We start from the raw sequence: 24570 nt of genomic DNA, 5'->3' as shown, positions 1-24570 counted from the left end.
GTCTCCGTCTTGTTCAGCTCAAGATCCTCCACCGGGTGTATGTTACTGGTCCTCGTTTGGTTGTGATGGGTTTTTCCCCGGATGGCCTCTGCAAGCGTGGGTGTGGGATGAGTGCCACGTTTCTCCACATTCTTTGGGAGTGTCAGAGGGTGGCTGCCTATTGGACGGGGGTACTTGCGGTGATGGCTGCTGTGACTGGAATTGCCCTGGTGCCGGAGGCAAGGAGATGTTTGTTGAATGTTTGGGAACCTACCGATTGTTCTGTGGCCCAAACCAGGTGGGCGACCCTGGGGTATATGGTGGCGAAACGGGACATAGCGCAACTTTGGGGCTCGCACAGGCCCCCCACTGTCTCCGTGTGGGAAGAAAACATGGACTGGTCTATGTTCCGTGAAAAGACTGTCTACACAGCCAGGGGCAGACCTAGGGCATGGACGAAGATCTGGTGTCAGTGGAATGCCTATCGCGGGGATATTTGTGCTCCTCCCCTGGTGGAGGCCCCAGATAATCCCTTGTCACCCTAGGTTGGCGTTCCTGAACTTTTGTATACTGTCCTTTGGTTTGATGTATTTGTGCTCCTCCCCTGGTGGAGGCCCCTGATATTCCCTTGTCACCCTAGATTGGCGTTCCTGAACTTTTGTATATTGTCCTTTGGTTTGATTGACCTCCCCGCTGTCCCCCCGCCTTGACTTAGCCTACTGATTGTGACTTTGTATTCCTGCTTAGTGACGTTTCCCCCCCCCCCCTCCAGGGCTGACTCTCTGTGTATAACTCCTTCGCCTTGTTTTTGTTGTTTGTTGTTTTTTTAAAATAAGAAAAATGTCTTATCCTGTTCCATATTGTGGGCGACATTTTCTATCCGGATTGTGCCTGACCGCCAGAGTGGCGACCACTGTTTTATACCGTGTTATGCTCCGATTTTAGCGGCCAGCCCGTGTGGTTGTAGGCCCATCTCTGTACACATGATTTTGTTGCTCAATAAAAGTTTTTAACCAAAAAAAAAAAAAAAAAAAAAAAAAAATCTGCGTCTACACACGAACTATACCCACAGTTCCCGGCAGAACCCCTAGCCCTGAAAGCACTCCAGATGCTACTGACCACTTCCACTCGACAAAAACTTGTCATCAGGTTATACAATGCATGACAACTAGACGAAGCTCAGACCAGACAGCTGCTGTGCGACAAATGAAATGGCATTTTGGAATCGTTCCTCACCCAAGTGGAATGGTCATTCTGCTGTACACAAACTGGGGAACTCACCTCAAATGGGAACTTACGTATTATACACTTCAAGGTTATACAGCAAATGCACGATACACCATTCAGGTTACAGGATTATGATCTCAGAGCTGAGGAGAATTGTGTCAGATGTGGCTCCCAGGGTCTGACTTCCTGCATCTGGCATTGGGTTGCCCCCAGATATACAAGTACTGGGAACAGGTCCTACAAGTTCTCACAGAGGTAGTGATGGAAACAGTTCATTGCAATCCTAAAGTATGTTTATTGGGCTATGTAAAGTCATTGAAACCAGCTAGTAGTAAAATAGTGGTGGTCAGTCTATTACTGGCCAAGAGGAGGGTTGCTATGTGTTGGGGACAGAGGGCATACCCCAAGCTTGAACGTTGGTATAGGGACTTGGCATATACTGGAGAGCCCAACTGGAAACGTATAGAGAGGAACTGCCGTGCTCCTCTAGACTGAAAGATTTCTGGGCACCAATCACTGCGTACCTTCTTGTGCTGCCGGAAGAAACCCCAGCCGCCCAATTAGCGTGATGTAAACGGTATTGTAATACCTACAATGTGAGTTTATTATATGTTTAACTGGCATGTCACCTGGGAATGTATGTACAATGGTTGGCAATTGTTGTTCTCTGGATCAATACATTGTTATAAAATGAAATGCAATAAAAAAGACATAAAAAGTAGATTTTGCACTATGTTAACTTTGTGACATAAATTAATCAGAGCCACCATGAAGTATCTATTAATGTAGCTAGTCAGCCTCCATGGGCTTAAAACTTATTTAAACCGTCTAGTATTCTCAGTGGATCGTGTAGCGCAGACCATGTGCTCATCCTACCTAGGTAAAACTTTCTCTGACCATCATCCGCTATACACGGGCGTTCCTGGCATGGAAATTGCAACCTCTGTGGTTAGAAGACATTGTCTTCAAATCCACCATCCAAGACACATATTCACTTCCTACTTAGCACACAACGCAAACTCTGCCTCCTCTCCCTTAGTGGAGAGGGAGGGTTTCAAGGCAGTCTTGCGAGAGGCATGTATCAGCACTGTTGTAGGATTCAGACTAATCAGACTACCAACTGTGAGAAATTGAGGAATCCCAGAGGGGTCAGGAGGTAAATGCAGTAGCAGTCCCCACATTTCGTGTGATGGCATTTAGAGAGAGAGAGACTGAGAGACTCAGGCTGCACTGGTAGAGCGACTTTGCTGCTTGTATTGAACATCACACGTGGCCCATACCCATGCTGAAGCCGAGACCGGGCAGGCTCCTGGACAGGCTTGTTGCACCTCATACCTAAGAAGCACCCATAGACAATATAAGAGACAATGAAGGAATAACAGACAACACACAAAGAGGTATTAACACAAACCTCCACTCATACTACTTGGAGGAAGATCAGAGTTTTTGTCTAGTGACAGTTTTCATGAACATGCATATTTTCAAAACTGTATTTTATGAAGATTAGTTGTGAAATCATGAAAATGTCACTCATAAGCAATCTCAAACCTTGGCAGCTATGACTAAACACACTTTAAACTGACAAATCAGACAGAAACGAACAGGCAGGGACACGGACAAGCTGGTGCAAGATGAGAAGGGTGCTGCTGTTGGCATAACCTTAATGCACACAGCTCCATGCGCCCGTTAGGAAATTGGCGGCCTGGGCTCAGCTCACCCATGCTAAAGGCTGGCCCTGGGGCTACGAAAGTACCCAAAAAGAAAAAAAACTAACGGAAGAGGGGGGTCTACGGGAACATTTAGAGACCTAGCGTGGACATATTCCGCATCTGAAGCATAATTACCACTAGCAAGAGTTCACAGGTCTACAAGGTCCAGGTAACTTTACAAAAAATTACTTTTTTATTTTCGAGTGCAATGAGCTCATAGACAAAAGGCTGGAAAGGGAGGAAGGAAAAATATACTCTTGTTCAACAGGAACAAAGAGACATAGGGAAAATCCTAAAAGGAGGACGGATTCCCATCACTCACCTAGATGACATGCTTCATCATCTGGGATCTCCTCCTGGTTACACACTAAGGTAACCAAGGGCTACAACACAGTGCAAGGAAAAGAAAATAGTGAAATGTGCAATTTAAAATTGAATACCAAGAGAGAAAGTATTTTAATGGGTATCTCTTGCTATCCAAACTAAAAACAGTGCAATTGCAGTTTTAACAGAAAAACTGCTGAAAAATCAGGTCTACATGATTCAGCCAACTGGACGTTAGATAGTCCAAGGCCTTCCTCAGGACCACTGCACATACTATTGCTTCTGCATATGTAAAAAATAGAACTCGCTGTATCAAAAAGAAATTTTGAAACAAGGTTGGAATGAATACAACCAGGTAACCTGAATTACAGGCATAGCAATCCTCCACAAATTCTACAGAAGTACCCCCTGCCGACCTGCTGTGACATGATCCTTCATGACTTCACAGCACTCACCAGAGATGACACCTGACCACCCTAGCTCCTTCAGCGCAAATGAGCACCTACGCCTCCTACACTTTCCGGCCCTCTTCCTTGCTGTTTCATAATACCACCCGTTCCCAGACACCAACAATCTGGTAATTACTCCCTACATTTTAGGCTGCCCTACTAGTAAAACCCATTGTGGTGAGTCTCTGGGTATTTAGTTTTCTTCTCTTTCTCTCATTGTTTTGGGATTGATAACAGGTTATAATAAATAAAATGGCATTCTAATGCTAGCAAACCGACATCCTAACCTCCGATCCTGGGACAGCCCGAACCCAGTGTTCTATCAAGATGAGCACACCCTTAAACATGGGTTATGTAACTGTATGATTTATCTGCACGTTGTATAATTCTGCATTTTGAGTATGTCAATAAAAATGTTTTAAAGAATGTATCTAGTGAGGCGGCTCATCTATTTCTGGGGAGACATGATCTTGCAAATAGATGTTATATTTTGTCCTTCGTGACATGTAATCCAGCTTCACCATGGTTACAGTCATTAAGCAGGAAAAATGATGACATAATAGGAATTTGTTGCATTTATTTTCAGGTGGGTCTGATCGGTGGCATCAGCATGATCGTGGGGACAGTTATCGGTTCTGGTATCTTTATTTCTCCAAAATCTGTATTGTCCAATGTTGGAGCTGTGGGGCCCTGCTTAATCATCTGGGCATTCTGTGGAGTCCTGTCAACTTTAGGTAAGAAATACCAATTAACACCCATTTTCACATGGACTTTAACTGCACTTTAATAGCAAATTGTGTATTTTTGAAAGAGAATTCAATATTTTTAGTGAAATGGAACAAGCTGATTAAAGTTCAGCGAAGAACCGCTTGAATATAAATGATTGCACTTTTATGTCACCGGTTAAGGTTCCTCTACAAATCACCTGTTTAGTTGCTCATTGTGTGCTCGATTCATAAAGCAAGGCTTTCACTAATTAGAAATGCTCTCATGTCAGTGTACACTATGTGTCAAGTGTGTTTCTGACTTTTTTCAATTCACCAAGAACCAGAGGAGAAATCCTGGCAATCTATGACAGTCAGATTTACAGGTGTACTCACTCCTGTTGTGCAAAGCATACTGATATCGATTTTTGAGTAGGAGGAAAGTTCACATAAGTAAATAATGTAGTAATGCCCAGAGTACTTATTGGTAATGTTCAGTACTCAAATTGCCTCTTCTTTGCCTCTTAATTAACGTACATTGTATGATGTCATCCACCACATTCAGACACCAGTCTTACTCTTAATACAATAAAACATCTCTACCTTTCTTCTACTTTATAAATCCTCCCCTGCGGCCAATTTCTCAACAGGAGCCATCAGAAAAACATATATTATATATGACCAGCCACTCAAGAAATCAAGATTGAGGTCGAAGAACTCTGAAAAGGAGTGTGAGAAGTTGGCCTGGCATATGCTGTCCACTAGTTCTAGTGGGCACCTTGCACCAGTCCAAAAAGCCCTTATTGATGATAGGTTTGAGACAACCTTTATTGAAAGCTATCCTAGTGGTAGCTATGGAGAGCAGCCTTCAGGCTAGGTCTTGAAGAAGTGTAAAGCAGCTTGATTTACCAGATTATAACCTCTTGAATGACCAAATGAAAGGAGAACCACACAAGGTATATATAAAATATATGTATTTATTTCTAAACACTCTCTACTAACCTCTTTATGAGATTAGAGAACAAGATACACAATATCAACACAATAGAACTTCAGTAAATCTGTTCAAGGACTCCACTGAGGATGGCCTGTCTGCCATCGGCTTTGAGGCTGCCTCTTACCAGGCAGTCCATTCTGCGCAGCCTCTGAGCCTCCCTTCCCGCTGGCAGTCATTACCTTTCTGCCTTGAGGCCCGGGCTGACGGCGGGAGGCTCGAGACATTTGCTGCCTGATCGAGCAGCATAGGGCAACGGGCTGGGCCTGGCTTTCCTGAGGTGAGCGGGCTGTGCTGTCGTTGGGGAGTGGGGGGGGGGGCATTCAGCTGCTAGATCGGGCAGCAGGCTCTGGTTGTTGGGGCCTAGCCCCCCCCTCCCTCCATTTTGCTGGTGGCCCTTCCCTCCCCCAGATGCTGTGAGCCCACCACCGGCATCCTGATCACCTGTTTGAGGGGCTGTGGGTTTGTTATTGCGGCGGCGTGGGGTCCCCCCCTCCTTCCTTGGGGAGTGACCGGGGCGGATAGAGCTGCCAGCGGCTCTCCCGGGGCCACTGCCTGATGGACATCCCTTAGGGTGTGCTGAAGCTGGTGGGGCCGCCCCCACCTGACTCTGTTGTGGACCAGCGCTCCTCCTCCTCTTGCCTGACGTTGATTGGTGAGTGGACCTCCGCTCCCGTTGGACCACGGGGCTGGTTCATCGCTGATCCATCATCAGAATTCTCCTTCGGACTGAGCTATCACCCAGGGTGACTTATGTCCGACCCCGCCTTGGCGCTCGAATGTGTGCCCCATCATTCATGGCCCTCTAAACTTCGACTGCCATATTTTGGACTGGAAAGGTCCCCCCGATCCACCGACCTGGCACTCAAGGCTGCCGGGCGCAACGGGATACTGCTTTCGCGTTCCCACAGTCTCTACTCCTAGAGCCCATAAGACTGTTTCAGGGGAGGAGTGCTGAGGCGGTGTAGGCCAATCCCAGAGGGAGGTATACCCGCATTGTACTGAACCTTCACTTTTGGATCCATCGCTGGCCACTCCTGCACTCAGCGATTTTTGTTTGACGGGCCCTGCACCTGGGGTCTGACAAAGGATCCCTGCTCCACGCCGGGGTTGGCTGAACCTGCTGATGGCTCCGGTGCGCTTTCCTCTCCATTGGCGGCCCACCGGGCCCTGGCGGCGGGCTTTGGATGGGCAGGGAGCGTCTTCCGAAGACATCTGCCTCGCACAACCAGACCAGGATGGACCAATATACCACTACAGAGCATGGTCTGGGAGAAGGGATCCCTGGTACCTCTCCTGCCCCTGGCACTGATCTCTCGACTATCCTGCAGGCCATCAGCACCTCTCAGGCCTCGGTGGAGGGTAAAATTGGAGAGGTCCAAGTGGACGTGGCCCTCATACGCCAAAATCTTAGAAATGCCACAGCAAGAGTATCTGAGGTGGAGTCGCGTATCTCCACAATGGAGGATGAGCTAGGACAATTGAAAACCCAGATGGCCAGTCTACAAAGCCTCACCTTAGACCTACATCGGCTCACTAAGGACGCGGAAAATCGTTCACGGCGAAACAACCTCCGCGTTATAGGCTTTCCCGAAGGGATAGAGCAGGGGAAGACAGGGATTTTCATTGAAACATGGCTTAAATCTTGGTTACCCGGTAATGCCCTCTCCTCCTGGTTCTTGATTGAACAACCCCACCGCTCCCTGGCCCGAAGCCCCCTATTGGCACTCCACCACGCCCTATTATTATTAGAATTCATAAATCCAGGGACAGAGACACCATCCTTAAGGAAGCGCGGCTCCATGGCCCCTTGAAATTCCAGAATCAGACTATCATGCTCTTCCCCGATTATACAAAAGAATTCCAAGCGCAACGGCGTACGTACTTGGAGGTCAAACAAAAACTCTGCAATCTCAGACTACGGTATGGCCTCCTTTTTCCAGTGCGCCTCCCTGTTATTTTTCAGGACAAAGCGATTTTCTTCGAGTCCCCCCAAGCGGCCTGGACGTGGCTTATGGAGGAGCGGCCCTTGTGGGCCTGGCCCGCCCCCTCCTCGACTCAGCCGCCTCCCTCTACGGTGCCTCCTCCTCCCAAACAGCAGCGGCGGCGCACCAGATTCCAAAGGAGGCACAATCGCCGAGGAGGGCTCTCGCAGTCCCCTACCCTCGGACCTACGCATCAACAGCCCACTGGATCTTCCCTGCCCCCGGGGACTCGCACCCGGGCCGGCTCACTGGAACTGCTGGACCGGCGATCTACTTCACCCGCCTCCTCCCGCCCTCTTGAATTGGACTCATACCTCTCCAGAAGCCCCTGGATGCCAAGCTCGGGAGGGAGAGTCGATGTGAGCCTTGTGAGCTCAGACGGAGCCACTGCCACTTTGGACCATGTCCAGGACTCATAAACTTTATACGCACTGATGATATTAGATTATCCGACGAAACAGAAGGGTCCGCCCATGCCACGCATTACCCAGCTAAACGTTTTAGCTTAGCTGTTGTTACTCTCTCTTAAGTTGTTTTGCTTTTTGTTCCTTCCTAAGGGCGACAGATGCTTCAGTTTCAGAAGTGTAGGGTGGGGGGAGTTGGGAAGGAGTTGGAGCTCCCGCTCCACAACCGGTTCTGCTCATAGTTCCACATGAGCTACAGTTCCATGGTTTTACTCAGCGTCTTGTCAAAGTTTTACAAATCCACAAGCAACAGTCTCAACAGCATCCAGCGCGGGCCCCACCTCTGACCCGGCATGGCAATAACGTCCATTGGAGGGTGCATATCTTCCCTTGTACAACCCCGTCCCATGTCCCATGCATGATCTAGATGGCTAACACAGACAGGTTGCTACACGTTCTGTCTTGGAACATGAATGGCATGCTGGATCGTATTAAGCGCACTGCCGTTCTCAAATTTTCCCAAGGCTACGCGCCTGATGTCCTCTTGCTCCAGGAGACTCATCTCCTAGGTAGCCAGTGCCCTTTCCTGGCTCAATATGGCTTTGATAGGGTGTGCCACTCCGGCTTCAGTCGTGGCACCCGGGGAGTGGCTGTGATGCTGCGGAGAGGTCTCCCCTTTACCCCCACACAGATCAGAACTGACTCCTAAGGACGGTACGTGACCGTCTCCAGTACTCTTGAGGGCCACTCCATCAATTTTGCCTAAGTCTGTGTTCCCCCCGCTGCCCTTTTCCAGACCCTGCGCTGCCTCAGTGAGACAATTTCAGCCCTACCTCAGGGACAGACCATCATAGGGGTGACTTTAATGCAGTCTTACAGCTGCAACTTGACTCGACTGGTGCCCCATCCACGACACGACTGTCCCATGCTTCCAAACTCTTGGACTGGACCAGAGCCTTTGGCCTTTTTGACGCCTGGCAGATCTGGCATCCCCGGGACAGACAATTTACCCACACTTCCGCGGCCCACCACACCCACTCTCGCAACAACGTATTTCTCCTTCCTGCACTTGATTGCCATATCATCTCCCATGTCTTGATTCTCCCTCGTGGACTGTCAGACCACTCGCCCCTCTCCTTACGCCTTTGGGGATCACGGACCGCCACGCAACCAATATAGCGATTAATTGCCTGGTTTCTCCAGGACCAGCAGTTCAGGGTCAATCATGGGTCGGTCTCTTCCCCAGGCGTGTTATGGGAGGCCGGCAAGGCAACTCTCCGTGGGGTGGCTAGAGGTTTGGTGCACTCGAAGCAGACTGAGCAAACTGCCCGTTTGGCTAGATTGGAAGCGCAAGCCCTACGGCCGTAAATGACTTCTACGTATACATCTGACGCTCGCTTCTCTAGGCAGTTGGCGGCCTTTAGAGATGAAATCGGTAACATCTCTCTGGAGTCAGCCAAGATGATGTGGCGCTCTTCCATGGCACGCATCTATGGTTGGTGGATAAAAATGGGAAGCTTCTCCACAACTTCGTCTCCTACCCCAGAGCACATAGAATCATCCCTGAAATTCAGGACTCTACAGGTACCTTTCTCTACATGTCGCGAGCCAACGCCCAGAAGTTTGCTGATTACTATTCCCACCTTTACTCCGCTAAGGTCCTGGAAGCCTCCCTGTCGGCTGTGCTGGAGAGAGCAAACGTCCGTCTTCCCTGCCTCACTGAGGTGGAGTCAAAGTAGTTAGACCTCTCCCTTACCTCAGATGAGATTCACGACACGATCTCAGGAATGAACTCTGGGAGGACGCCGGGGCCCGACGGTTTCCCATTGGAATATTATGCACCCTTTAGAAACTCCTTAGTCCCTCATCTAACTGAGCTCTTCCGATATGTGGCCGAGTAGGGTGCCCCCCCTCCCCCCCCCCCCCCGAGACTGACTTGGCACCATTGTCGTTATCCCACAGACCCAGCCACCTTCACCTTACTGCAGGAATTACTGTCCAATCTCCCTTATAAATACTGAAATTAAACTTTTTGCAACGGTGATAGCCCAGCGTCTTCGCCCCCTCCTCCATAAACTAGTCCACCCAGACCAATGCGGCTTAATGCCGTCGCGAGGTACTCGGCACTGTATACAGCGCTGCACCTCGCTCTGGCCCACCGCCAACACCTGCCCCCGTACCTTGCTCTATTGCTACTGGACTTTGAAAAGGCCTTCGACACAGTCGATTGGTCTTACTTCGCGGACTTTCCCCAACTGATGGGCATTGGTCCCCTGTTCCTATATGCCGTTCGCTTTCTGTATTCTAATCCACGGGCTAGGGTCCTTATCAACGGGGCCCTCTCTGATGTGTTCCTGATGTTTTCCCGATCAGGAGAGGCACACGTCAAGGGTATCCTCTCTCACCGTTGCTATTTGCGCTGGCCATGGAGCCCCTGGCCTGTCTCATCCATTCTGACATGGCAGTCCAAGGCTGGTCCTGGGGCCCCCATCATGTGGATAAAATAGCCCTCTATGCGGATGATGTCCTTTTTATGGCCAACCTAGAGCATTCGGTTCCCGCTGTCTAGAGATACTTCGAAGATATGAAAGCTTTTCCGGACTCCGACTTAACCCTACCAAATCCATCCTTGTCCCTCTCCACATATTGAGAGCCTGCTTCGAGTGGAAATCCACCATTTCCATCAGGAGACAGTCCTCTAAATATCTGGGGATTTGGATAGTCCTCCTACCGGAGTTGGAATGGGCTCTGAATATCACTCCCCTGATCTCCAAAGCCAAAACTGATGTTAAACGCTGGCAAGCTCTGCCGCTTAATCCCCTAGGCCATAGCGCCCTTTTTAAAATGATGATTCTCCCCCGCTTCCTTTATATCCCCCAAAACATTACCCTCCACCTTTCGGGGAGTTGGTTGCGAGATTTCGACTGAGCTCTCACCAGATTCCTCTGGGGGCATGGGAAATTGCGCATTGCCCTGGCTCAATGTCGGATCCCGCCCTTCGACGGTGGCATGGGAGTGACTAATTTACACCTTTATTACTTAGCAACCAGACTCCTCGTAGTCCATGATTGGTATACAGGAGGCTGGTCGGACCCAGCTTACCGAACTGAGCTTTGGTACGTGGACTTCTCACAGCTGCATGCCTATCTCGACAGCGTACCTATACCGCTCACACTTCGCCGATCACTAGACCAGTACTGGTGGCTTGGCGCTCCGCCCTCCGGCACACCCGTTGGGATAGACAACTTACTCAACACACACCCCTTTGGCAGGGTACATGGCTCCGAGTGACGTCCTCCCTCATGAGCTTCCGGTCCTGGGACCACGTTGGAATCTCTCTCCTTGGGGATGTTTGGGTGGGAGATCACGTTCGGACCTTTACTGACTAACAAAAGTGTAATTCCCTCCACACCTCCCAATTCTATCGATACCTCCAACTCCACCACGCATTCACGGCACATATCCCTCCCCGGTACATCAATACCTGAATTCAGCCCACTAGAGGCGCAGGTACTTATGGGAGACCTGGGGCGGGGAGGGGTCTCGAGGATATACCGATCTCTGATTAACAACATCCCAACCAACCTGGACACAGTCCGAGCCCGCTGGGAGGGGTGGTTGGGCCCCCTGGAAGAAGCGGATTGGCGGGACGCCCTTATGGCCCCCAAAACCCTTACGACCTCCTCCAAGCTTCGCCTCATCCAACTATACTACCTCCACACAGCCTACCTCACCCCAGTACGCCTACATAGGCCACGATTGGGCCCCTCCCCTGACTGTGCTCGCTGTGGTCAGGCCCCTGCAGATTTTTTTCATATGGTGTGGACCTGCCCGGCCCTTGCTTCGTTTTGGTCCAGTATAGAAGCGGAGCTTACCCAGACCCTAGGCTGGTAGGTTCCCCACGACCCCATGTGCCTGCTCCTTGGTGTCTTCGATAGCTTAGACGGCTCTGGAGCTGACAAGCTCTTTTTGGGCACAGCTCTCGCAGTTGCCAAACGCGACATAGCGGCGGCATGGGCAAGCACCAGACCCCCTACCCTGCGGAAGTGGGGACGAGGGGTGGATTGGTGCGCCACCCAAGAAGAACCCCTGTTTGAGGCCCGGGGGTGTCTGAGAAAGTTCCAGAGGATATGGGGCAAGTGGTTGAATTTTCTGCCTTCTTAATGTTCATGTTGCCCTCTAAATGTATACATACATGTCGCCTTATATATGGAAATAGGATGATGTACCATCATTCCCTAGAGCCGGATTACGCTGTTTGTTGTACATCGCTTTTGTGTATTCATGCTGACATGCGCTGGATTTTGTTCTGTTGCTTATATAAAATGCAAATTAAATTAAATTATCAAAAAAAGATTTTCAGTAAATATCACACTATACAATGGACCCCAGGGGAGACCAAACCATATATTAGGAAAGTGGTAAAAGAACCACAACTTGACTAGAAACGGTGCCTAGAGCCTTTAAAATCGCCGGGACCCCAAGGAACCACCCAAGATAGTGACACGGGGACCCACGGGGAACGTGTGCAGTGTGAGAACACAGCCGCAAGCTCTGTTAGCTTCTATGGGGAAAGTCGCAGATGGAATTTTAAAGTTAAAGGACACTTAGGAGAAGACTTTGAGAAAACCCCTTTAGACTTAGGGGGTTCTAGGGCCAACACCCATGGGAGCACCGGAGTACTCGAATTACTTCACCCAGGGAAGCCGGGTGCATAGGTGTCAAATGATGTTGGGTCGTGTCATTGTTTTCAATGGCGACCTGCTGCAAAGTGCGGCTGCCGAAAGAAGGAAAGTGTCCGGAGGGATCCAAGCCTGGATTGAAGATGTGAAGATCCTGAAAGCAGAGGTGATAGAGCCTGGGTCACTTGTCAGTGACCCGGGGCACGATAGACGAATGCCCACCGACGTTGGGTGCTTCAGGTGCGAAGAGGTGAAGCTTGATTCTGCAGCCACGAGGACCAGGAGGGATCAATGACAACCAGGAGCTGGATTCGAGCTGTCACACAAAGGATGTCGAGTGCTGCAGTGTCGGCGCTCGGATTGAACACAACAAGCCTTGGCAACAGCAGCCCACGCAGGAAGAGAAAAGATGCTTTGGTGCAAACCAGCAAGGTCCGGGGGACTCCCCAAGTGGTGGAGAGTCAGAGCACATCTGGAGTAACCAGGGAAGCCCAATTAAACTTAGAGTTGCCTTCACAGGGACCGACCACTTGACGTACCAGAGATTGCGAAGGTACCTCAAGAGGAATTGCACAATACCAGCCCATGGGACACTCGGTGAGTGTAGGCCAGTAATCTTCAGTGGAAACGCTGCTCGAGGCTTGGACTACAAATGTCCCTAAGCACAGCCTCAAGGATTGCCAAGAAGCATATGCACTTACAAATGTGCACGGTGTCCAGGGGTTCCGGTTCCACGGTCCCCACAAAGACTACGGGTCTCAGCTTTGCTGGGAGCTCGGGCGGCCTCTGGGAAGTCTGGGAACCCAACTCTTGTGTTGCAAATTCTTCAGAGTCCGGTGGGAGCTTCGGAGATGCAAACCGGTCAGATGCGTCTTAGGGGCCTGCCAAGCAGGGGAGTAACTCCTTTACCCCAAGGGAGATTCTTCAGTTATCTAGCGCCTTGTAGATCGTGGAAGTTCCAGGATTATGTATCAGAGTTTCGTCCAGGTAAATCTAAGATCCTGTAGTCAGGGGTCCCTACTTTATACCCAAGGAAGGGGTGGGACAAACTCTGGGGACCCACCTATGGGAGGGTCAGGAAAGAGCGGTGGCTACATCCATTTCCTTTGTCCAGTTTTGCGCCAGAGCAGGGGCTGGTAGTTCCTGCAACTGATTTGAGCTGGACTATGCACAGGTACACCAAATGTGCCCACAGTGCAGACATCAAAGAACGCTTGGAGTGCACTCACCCAGCCCCAATACACTAAAGCCTGTGGCTGAAGCATCCATTTTGTGATGCTAGGTCTCTGTTAAGCTGGTACCGGGTGTTCCGGTGTAGTCATGTTTCTCCCTTTATGAGGGTGGAATCAAACCTCCCCCACCAGGACTGGCAAGGAGGTATGATCCTAAGGTGTTTGACACCAAACACAACATGTTTCCTTGCAGCCATTCCAAAGTTAGCATTTACAGCGAGGCTATAATGCACGTAAGAGTATATGGTCTGGCTGCATCACAGAACAACCCCGGATAATAGATTCCAAAGGCTGCAGAGGGGCCCTGCTCATGCATGGGTACCCTCTCACACAAAACCCAGCACCCTGCCTTCAGGATTGAAAAGGCCTGCCATAGGGGTGACTGATAGGTTTATATGTGTTGTGATATAATGTAGATATAGGGAACCTATATCTAATTGATGGGTGCATACACCACCTTACACTAGCTGCTGTAGCTGACCGGTTTTGTAATTTTGAGTGGTCGCTCAGGAATGGCATAATACATGCTGCAGCCCCTGAGAGGCCTCTAGGGTACCTATGCCCTAGGTATATAGGATATCATACACTAGGGACTTATAAGGGCACCCCAGAATCCAATCTGTGGTGTACCTAAAGTACGTGCAATCATTTTAGAGAGGAAGCAGCTAGGCTGGGGTCCTGGATAGCAGGACTCAGCCAGACTTAAGTGAAAAACAGTGAAACATCAGCAAAAAGTGGGGGTAACTATAAGAAGCAGATCCTAAACTCCTACATGGAGGGTGAGACATAACTCCTGGGATAACCAAAGGGTTAAATGTAGTTAAGGACTGTTACTCAAATATCATTGAGACATTGCTTCTTCTGCCCCCTTTTGCATCTTGTCTCGTACATTGTAAGGATATAAGCAAGCAGCATGCCTTGTACCCAATCAACTCACCCAACCAGAAAACATGCCTCATCCCAGATGAAAAGCAGAAATCTTGTTTAATACAAAAGTATCACAACACGAGACAATACTTTGTTAGAGAATACAGCAGCCAAAGTCTTTGCCCTGACGTGCATGTCCTTTCTGTCACTAACCTATGACTCTACTGAGTATCAAAAGTAGATGGATACCCCCAAATTCTTCTTCTACAAAGATATATATGGAAGGCATCTCCTGCCCCAGTCCATCATGCTGCTATCCCAAATGCTTATCTGCCTTGAACATTTCCAAGCTGGCCAGAGTTGGCAAATTTATAGGCCACTAATATGATGAAATTGATCCAACAATAAGGAGTTGGAGTGACCCCTTTTCACCCTCATGAGAGCTGTAATAACGAACAAAACAGACCGTCAAAGAGTCTGAACTCAGCATTGGGGAGAGATACGTTTATCACCATTGCTATAGTAGGTGACGAGCCTTCTTTTCCTCAAAGATAGGGATAGAAAGACAAAAAGGAAAGGTAATCTCCTGTTCATTCTGAGAATACATGAGAATCTTGGCAAAACCCAGACCAATTTTAAACACTATGTAATTAGGAAATATAGTTCTATAGGCAGACTTTTTGTATGGCACTCCGCCTTCCAAGATACTTGGCTGTGGTAATAGATAAATAAAAAACGTATTCACTGTGAGATACTTAAGGGATACATTCTGGAAGTGCTCAAATGACTTTTGTTTTGAAGGTTTTTCATAAAAGGTGAATCCCAGGCAGGATCTGAGTTTTCAACCACCTGTTTCCAACACAGTTCTTGTAGCATTCAGAAAATACTTGAATCCCACCTCTAAGGACTATACCCTCTCAGGAAAGACTGGTAGAAAAAACGCAGCTCAACCCAACTGCCTTTTGAGATCAGCATTTGTATCCACATTGCCCATATAGACTACAATAACTCACACCAGAATATTTGTGATAAAAGGACTTGGGGATGTAAGGGTTGCAACCTGTTCTCAATAAAATCCATCCTTCACTGGATCTGTTTTCTAGGGTCACCTGCTATGCCTGGGTAGTGGCTCCTCTTGTGATAATCACAGGATCTTCGAAGTAGGAAGTGACACTTCAGGCAAGATTAATCAATACAAAAACCAATGCATAAGAGTTTATAGATCCCTGAAGACCAGAAGGAGAACCCCGAAATACTCAAAGAGAAGATCTCTGAAGAAGAGTAGATATTGGATTAGAGGACCCAGTTGCAGGCATACCCAGGGCATCAGAATGGCATAGTCAGCCTATTGAAAATAATAACTGTCTTAATCCAACCATGTTGACTGCGCTAAATCCTGACCGACAGGGACATACTCGGAGTCATCCCCTGCATGTGGTACTATTCCTGATCAAAAGTGCCTTTTGCAGCAGGATGGACAATCTCAAATGCAATTCCGCCGACACCCTCTCTCAAGAAGGAATACTGCACCATGTGAAACAGAAACAGGCCTTCTATAAATTGTAATTCTTGTGATGAAAACAGGTGGGATATTTGGTGATTAACAAACTTAAGAGTAATCCATGCTTCTGAAGAGCTTTATCTATCATGTCTCTGTGCTTCTGAGTGGCCGTGAAAGTCACTGCTCTTCCTGGATGCAAACTTGTAGGAATGTCTGATAAGAATGATGAACTGAGATGTAAAAAGAGGAATCCGTTATCAATCAAACAATCAGGGGTTTATAAAGCCCGCTACTCACCCGTGAGGGTCTCAAGGCGCTGGGGGGAGGGGGGAGTTTATTAGGAGAATCTCCTCGGACAAGATAAGCACTATTCTCTGCAAAAACAGCAGTTGATGGACAGAATGCAGAACAATGTCATACAATTACCCCAGTACAGAGATCTGGGCCTAAATCCATCATTTTTTTGCTCACCATGCCATTCCAGTTTGTACCCAGCCATATGCAAATCAGTCTTGACCCTGTGCCTCATGGGAACAGTCCAGCCCGAACTGCCAAGCCAGGTCCTCCCTGGATTGGAAACAAGCATCCTAGGACCGGTTTCGGGGTTTCACCCCTCTACAGCCAGGATAGCTTGGGTCCAGTGGCATGGAGAGCACGGGACCCACGTCTGGGCATACCCGTCCCACTTGGGGTGACAATGCAAAAACAACAGTTCAAGGACAGAATGTAGAACAGTGTCATACATTCACCCGAGTACAGAGATCTGGGCCTAAATCCATCGTTTTTTTGCACACCATGCCATTCTAGTTTGATCCCAGCCGTATGGAAATCAGTCTTGACACTGTGCCTCATGGAAACAGTCCAGCCCGTACTGCCAAGCCAGGTCCTCCCTGGATTGGAAACAAGCATCCTAGGACCGGTTTCGGGGTTTAACCCTTCACATCCAGGATAGCTTGGGTCCAGTGGCATGGAGAGCACAGGACCCATGTCTGGGCATACCCGTCCCACTCAGGGTGACAAATTCAAAAAGAACAGTTGATGGACAGAATGCAGAACAATGTCATACATACACCCCAGTACAGAGATCTGGGCCTAAATCCATCGTTTTTTTGCTCACCATGCCATTCCAATTTAAACCCAGCCATATGCAAATCAGTCTTTACCCTGTGCCTCATGGGACCAGTCAAGCCCGAACTGCCAAGCCAGGTAGGACAACTGGTGAATCTGCTTATCTTTTGCCATTAGGGCAATCCCACTCTGCCAGATGAATTAACTAAGGACAGGAAAGAGGGGGTGTCGCTAGGGGTCGCTAGAGGGCGCACAACAGAATGGCTGCACTGTAGTGTCGCTCTGCTGGTCGGGATCACTATCCTTCACTAAAGCAGCGGTTTGGCCGATGCCCGTTGACCATCGTTAGTAGCAGAATGTAGCGGAACGTGGTGGCTACCTGAAGGTGGTATTCTGCAGACACAAGCTCCTGTAAATCCTGCTGAAATCCGAGATACTAGCAGCAGTCTGCTGGAGATCAGGAGCGGCATAAAATGGCGGCGTCCTGTGATATTGCCGACAGACCAGAGCGCACTGAGATCGTTACTGGCGAGTAAATATATGCTGGATTGGTCATACAGCGCTGCTATAATAGTACAGCTGGATCGCTTGCAGAATATGTGAACTGCTACTTACCATCGCCTCCAAATCGCCCTTACCCTTGAGAAAACTGGCCGTGAATCGGCGAGGAGTGGTGGCTTCGTGCAGCGAGGTGGGATCTTCTGCGAAACCTGTAAGTGCTGCGCCCTCACTAGAGCATTCCCTACACGCTGCCTAGAGTGGACTCATCGGGGCAAGCTGCCTGTGGGCATATGCTTCTAACATCACTGCTGCGCTTTGAGGCACAAGCAAGAACCAGATAGAGATCCGAAGAGGCAGAAAATGGCAGTGCCCTGCGTTAATATCTGACTTGGCGGGAGCGCGTTGTGGCTGTCGCTGAAGTGCGTACACCCACTGGCCTGTCACCCGGCAGCGCATTGTGCCCGGTTCATCCGAATATTGTGGAGGCTGATGTTTGGGACAGTTTATAGTTTGCCCACGCCTGTGCGCTAAACATCTGTGAATTTACGGGGGACAATGGAGCACTTAGTGCAGCGTGGCTAGCTCTCCTGCAGATATATTGGACTGATGCGGCGTGCTTCTCTGGTAGTGTACCTACCGGGTTTCAGTCTTGCATTGTATTGCCTGCAGCATAATGCTTGTCTCAATGTGTATTTTGCCATTACTTTCCATGCATCAATCTGATACAATGAGGTGCATTGAGCGTCCTGCGGCATTATTGCTGTAGTTCTACATGGAAATGCTTTTGCAGTTACTGGTTGGTAATGTTTGAAAAGACTGTCATTAGGCAAGTTATCAACCTTTGATTTTATCTATGTTATCTTCCCCTTGTCCCTTGAAGATTCGGTGGTGACTGAATCTATGGAGCGCAGAGTTATAAGGTTTAAATTCTATAAAGTACTGCTGCCACATTTTTAGTAACAACTCTCTAAATGTGATTCATTCTGCTACAATGCTTGTATGGAATTTATGTTATTATAAAGGCCATGTCATATTGGTTTCTCCTGACCACATACGCCTATGCGGGTGCTATTGTGAGCACTTAGAGGTCCCCACCATTGGGTGCTCCCCGTAACAGTTGATATGATGTTCTGTTTGTTCTTCTGGGTGTGTTTTTGGCATAATTGGGATGCTGAAGTGAGTGGGGGTATTTGGGTATTGTTAGTTTGTTTATCAGGCCCTTACACACAGCAGTCCAAGGCAGTAAACTGGGTTGATGGGAGTACAATACTAATACACCACACTTTAATAGATGCTCTGGTGCATGTCCACCACCAGGGAGCTCACCCTTACAATATGATATCTCCTAATCATACTAATGAGCAATAAGGTGTTGCCGGCGCAACTCTGGCTGATTACTTGGAATGTTCGAGGGTTGAGTAACCCCATAAAAATACGTCATATATTTGCATAGCTTGACAGACACAGCATAGATATTGCCCTTCTACAAGAAACTCATCTCATGAATGCTACAAGTAATCACCTAGGACGCCGATGGGCTGAAGCCGCTTTCACATCATCATATTCCTCCTACTCCAGCAGTGTTATGATTCTAGTGAAAAAGGGGTCAACTTTACCATAACTCACACATACACTGATAATATGGGCCGGTATATATGGTCTTCTCAGAGGTCACAATTTGCGATTAGTAAATGTCTATGGGCCCAACATCGATGACCCTGATTGTTTTGCTCATGTCTGGGAACGGTTGAGAGAGTTACCTGAGATGGAAACATTATGGGAAGGGGATTTTAATCTGCCATTAAATGATGATCTTGATAGATCTGGTTCCACTAAAGAACAGCACACTCGGGCTGCAAGAATGTTACATGAAGGAATGGAGGAATTAAATTTAGTAGATGTGTGGAGATTAAGAAATCCTTCTGCTATGCAAGCTACTCACAGTGTCACAATACATAACAGCGGATCGCATATAGACTTTTGGTTCGCAACCACAGCAGCAAGTACTTGGATAGGTGAAATACGCATTCTGCCAAAGACACTATTGGATCATAACCCAGTATTGCTTTCCCTTGACCTGCCTAACTATATTCCACCACCATATATTAGGCAGTTTAATGCCAAAGCATTGTTAGATGAACCTTATAGAGTGGCCATTCAACAAGCTATAGAGGAATATTTCCAATTTAATCAAAACTCTGTAGATGATGCTAGCCTAGTATGGGAAGCCTTCAAAGCCACTGTACGGGGAGCCTGTATTAATACGACTGCGGGTATTTTAAAAGACATTCGTAACCAGATTACTAAATGTGACAACAAACTCCAGACCTTAGAGCGGGAATATGAGCACACTAACGTCACTGCCTTATTGGGCCCTATCCGTGAAACTCTCTCTGAATACAGAACCTTGCAGATAGTGAACTTCAATATGTAACGAAGAGACCAATAGCAAGAGCATACGGAGAGGGAGGCAGATCAAGGCGTGTGCTGGCATATAAAATCTGTACAAAAGGGGGTGGTGAAGGACGGAGCATCTGAACAAATCAAACACTCACACCAAGTCAACAGATCTGGGTTTAATCCATCACCGTTTTTTAGCCCACTCTGCCACCCGAGTTCAGACATGGCCATATGCAAATCAGTCTGACCCTGTGCCTCATGGGAACAGTCCAGCCCGAACTGCCAAGCCATGCCTTCCCTGGACTGGAAACAAGCTTCAGAGGACCGGTTTCTGGCATTTCAAGCAAGCCGGGCTGAAGACGGCTGAAATACCAGAAACCGGTCCTCGGAAGCTTGTTTCCGGTCCAGGGAAGGCATGGCTTGGCAGTTCAGGCTGAAGTGTTCCCATGAGGCACAGGGTCAGACTGATTTGCATATGGCCAAGTCTGAACTGGGGTGGCAGAGTGGGCTAAAGAACGGTGATGGATTAAACCCAGATCTGTTGACTGGGTGTGAGTGTTTGATTAGTTCGGATGCTCCGTCCATCACCACCCCCTTTTGTACCACTTTGTTCGCCATAAGTTGGCAGGGTATGCTCATATGTGAGTCCCTTGCTCACTTTGCCACTGGATTCAAGGAAGCCGGGTTGAAGACGGCTGAAATGCCAGAAACCGGTCCTCGGAAGCTTGTTTCCGGTCCAGGGAAGGCATGGCTTGGCAGTTCGGGCTGGACTGTTCCCATGAGGCACAGGGTCAGACTGATTTGCATATGGCCATGTCTGAACTGGGGTGGCAGAGTGGGCTAAAGAACGGTGATGGATTAAACCCAGATCTGTTCACTGGGTGTGAGTGTTTGATTGGTTCAGATGCTCCGTCCATCACCACCCCCTTTTGTACCACTTTGTTCGCCATAAGTTGGCAGGGTATGCTCAGACGTGAGTCCCTTGCTCACTTTGCCACTGGATTCAAGCAAGCCGGGCTGAAGACGGCTGAAATGCCAGAAACCGGTCCTCGGAAGCTTGTTTCCGGTCCAGGGAAGGCATGGCTTGGCAGTTCAGGCTGGACTGTTCCCATGAGGCACAGGGTCAGACTGATTTGCATATGGCCATGTCTGAACTGGGGTGGCAGAGTGGGCTAAAGAACGGTGATGGATTAAACCCAGATCTGTTGACTGGGTGTGAGTGTTTGATTGGTTCAGATGCTCCGTCCATCACCACCCCCTTTTGTACCACTTTGTTTGCCATAAGTTGGCAGGGTATGCTCAGACGTGAGTCCCTTGCTCACTTTGCCACTGGATTCAAGCAAGCCGGGCTGAAGACGGCTGAAATGCCAGAAACCGGTCCTCGGAAGCTTGTTTCCGGTCCAGGGAAGGCATGGCTTGGCAGTTCAGGATGGACTGTTCCCATGAGGCACAGGGTCAGACTGATTTGCATATGGCTATGTCTGAACTGGGGTGGCAGAGTGGGCTAAAGAACGGTGATGGATTAAACCCAGATCTGTTGACTGGGTGTGAGTGTTTGATTGGTTCAGATGCTCGTTCCATCACCACCCCCTTTTGTACCACTTTGTTCGCCATAAGTTGGCAGGGTATGCTCATACGTGAGTCCCTTGCTCACTTTGCCACTGGATTCAAGGAAGCCGGGTTGAAGACGGCTGAAATGCCAGAATCCGGTCCTCGGAAGCTTGTTTCCGGTCCAGGGAAGGCATGGCTTGGCAGTTCGGGCTGGACTGTTCCCATGAGGCACAGGGTCAGACTGATTTGCATATGGCCATGTCTGAACTGGGGTGGCAGAGTGGGCTAAAGAACAGTGATGGATTAAACCCAGATCTGTTGACTGGGTGTGAGTGTTTGATTGGTTCAGATGCTCCATCCATCACCACCCCCTTTTGTACCACTTTGTTCGCCATAAGTTGGCAGGGTATGCTCAGACGTGAGTCCCTTGCTCACTTTGCCACTGGATTCAAGCAAGCCGGGCTGAAGACGGCTGAAATGCCAGAAACCGGTCCTCGGAAGCTTGTTTCCGGTCCAGGGAAGGCATGGCTTGGCAGTTCGGGCTGGAATGTTCCCATGAGGCACAGGGTCAGACTGATTTGCATATGGCCATGTCTGAACTGGAGTGGCAGAGTAGGCTAAAGAAAGGTGATGGATTAAACCCAGATCTGTTGACTGGGTGTGAGTGTTTGATTGGTTCAGATGCTCCGTCCATCACCACCCCATTTTGTACCACTTTGTTTGCCATAAGTTGGCAGGGTATGCTCAGACGTGAGTCCCTTGCTCACTTTGCCACTGGATTCAAGCAAGCCGGGCTGAAGACGCCTGAAATGCCAGAAACCGGTCCTCGGAAGCTTGTTTCCGGTCCAGGGAAGGCATGGCTTGGCAGTTCGGGCTGGACTGTTCCCATGAGGTACAGGGTCAGACTAATTTGCATATGGCCATGTCTGAACTGGGGTGGCAGAGTGGGCTAAAGAACGGTGATGGATTAAACCCAGATCTGTTGACTGGGTGTGAGTGTTTGATTGGTTCAGATGCTCCGTCCATCACCACCCCCTTTTGTACGGCATATAAAATCTGTCACGAACGTACACCACAAGCGGTAACGAAAGTTAAAGATTTATAAGGTACCCTAAAATATTATATTCGAGGCATATTGCAAGCTTTCATGTCCGCATATGGGGAACTATATGCCACACACAACACAGCTCAAAAGTCTGAAATATTTGCATACCTTGAGGACATAGCCATAGCTTGGTTATCGGATAACCAACGAGAATATCTAGCACAACCAATCACAGTTAAAGAAGTCGTGGAAATAATAAAAACTCCCCAATGGAAAAGCACCTGACCCAGATGGGTTCACAAGTGAATTTTATAAGGCATATGTTGATTTTTTGGCACCTCCCCTTGTTGCAATATATGGTGATGCGCACGAAAAACAAATCCTCCCACCCACACTTCGAGAAGCCATGATTATAGCCCTTCTGAAGCCTGATGAGGACCCTGAGAGCTGTGAGTCTTACCGTCCACTCTCTTTACTAAATACGGATACAAAAATACTAGCCAAACTTATAGCCACACGTTTGCAGCCACTAATGTCTAATATTATACTCCCAGATCAATCAGGATTTATACCAAATCGCTCTACGGCACACAATATATGCACCCTCGTCGCACTCTCTCACCAGCTTAATCCAGAGTTCAAGGCAGCGGCGGTCTTGTTAGATGCTGCCAAGGCATTTGACTCGGTAGAATGGACCTACCTATTTACGGTACTGCAAAAATGGGCTTACCCCCAATCCTGTTGCAATGGATTAATATTCTATATACGAAACCTACCGCACGTGTCAAAATAAATCAATATGTTTCCGATGAGATACAAATTATGCGGGGTACTAGGCAGGGGTGCCCCTTATCACCCCTCCTCTTCGCCATTGCTCTTGAGCCGCTAGCATGTAAAATTAGGCAGCATCCCCAACATACAGCATTGCGCTTTTTGCAACGACCTATAAATATCTCCCTATATGCTGATGATATGATGCTTTATGTCCGGGAACCGCAAGATAACTTATCTCCCTTATTACGGGAATACGTTAAATTTGGCAGGCAATCGGGACTTCAAATAAACTGGAGTAAATCCACCATCATCCCCCTGACAGTAATCACAGTACCGCACCAAGTAGACTTTCCGCTAGAGTGGCAGTCAGACCCAGTCAGATACCTAGGCATCTGGTATCACAGAGATCCAGCGGTGGTCATACGAACTAACTATGGCACTGCCATCAGTAAGCTGGAGGACAAAGTTAACAGGTGGATACACCTCCCGCTGTCTCTAGCAGACAGAATGGCTTTAGTAAAAATGGTAATACTACCACAATTTTTATATTTATTTAATAATATTCCAATAACCCCACCAAAAGCAGTATTCAAGAGATTGACATCCTATGTAACTTGTCTTATCTGGGCTGGAAAGCTAGCACACAATGAGCTGTGAGTGCTGACACTCCCCTACTCTGCAGGTGGTTTTAAAGTCCCTGATTTTTTGCTCTATTATCTTTGTGCTCAGGCGCAATATGTACATTTTTGGTACCATCCAATTAAATACCTCCCATATGTGGCGGTCGAAGATGGAGATGCCCACCCAATACCCCTTCCATATATTTTGCCACATCCTCGAGCATACGTATCAAAACAAGAAATCAATACCATCCTTACGACAAATATGGCATGGCAGATGATGGGGAAATTGGCGCCCAAACTCCCGTTATATGCGCTGGCGTTACCCTTGCCACAACATCCAGCTATATCAGTAACTCAGGAACCGGTTGGCATGACACTATTGCAACTGATTAGAATAGACAAGATGGAAGATTTATATAATGATGGAGTATTTATAGAAATTGATGACCTTCAATATATTAGCAACCAAACACTCCTTTTTAAATGTACCTATCACAGGTTCGGGGTGCAATCAAAGATCTCTATCCAACAATTCCAGCAGAACCACGAAA

At 48.4% G+C, this 24570-nt stretch overlaps 1 protein-coding gene across 2 annotated transcripts in view; it reads left to right on the top strand.

Annotated features, from left to right (window-relative positions):
- The window catches only part of SLC7A9 (solute carrier family 7 member 9), an 824809-nt gene that overhangs the window by 277011 nt on the left and 523228 nt on the right, over positions 1 to 24570 (top strand). For both annotated transcript variants that reach the window (XM_078669571.1, XM_078669572.1), the window contains exon 3: positions 4275 to 4422. In XM_078669571.1, coding sequence (XP_078525697.1) covers positions 4275 to 4422 — 148 coding nt within the window. The remainder of the gene's footprint in view (positions 1 to 4274; positions 4423 to 24570) is intronic.

This window comes from Lissotriton helveticus, chromosome 12 (assembly GCF_964261635.1).
Source record: "Lissotriton helveticus chromosome 12, aLisHel1.1, whole genome shotgun sequence".
Lineage (NCBI taxonomy): Eukaryota > Metazoa > Chordata > Amphibia > Caudata > Salamandridae > Lissotriton > Lissotriton helveticus.
Note: the sequence above shows the minus strand (reverse complement) of the source record. Positions and strands in the feature narration are given on the sequence as shown.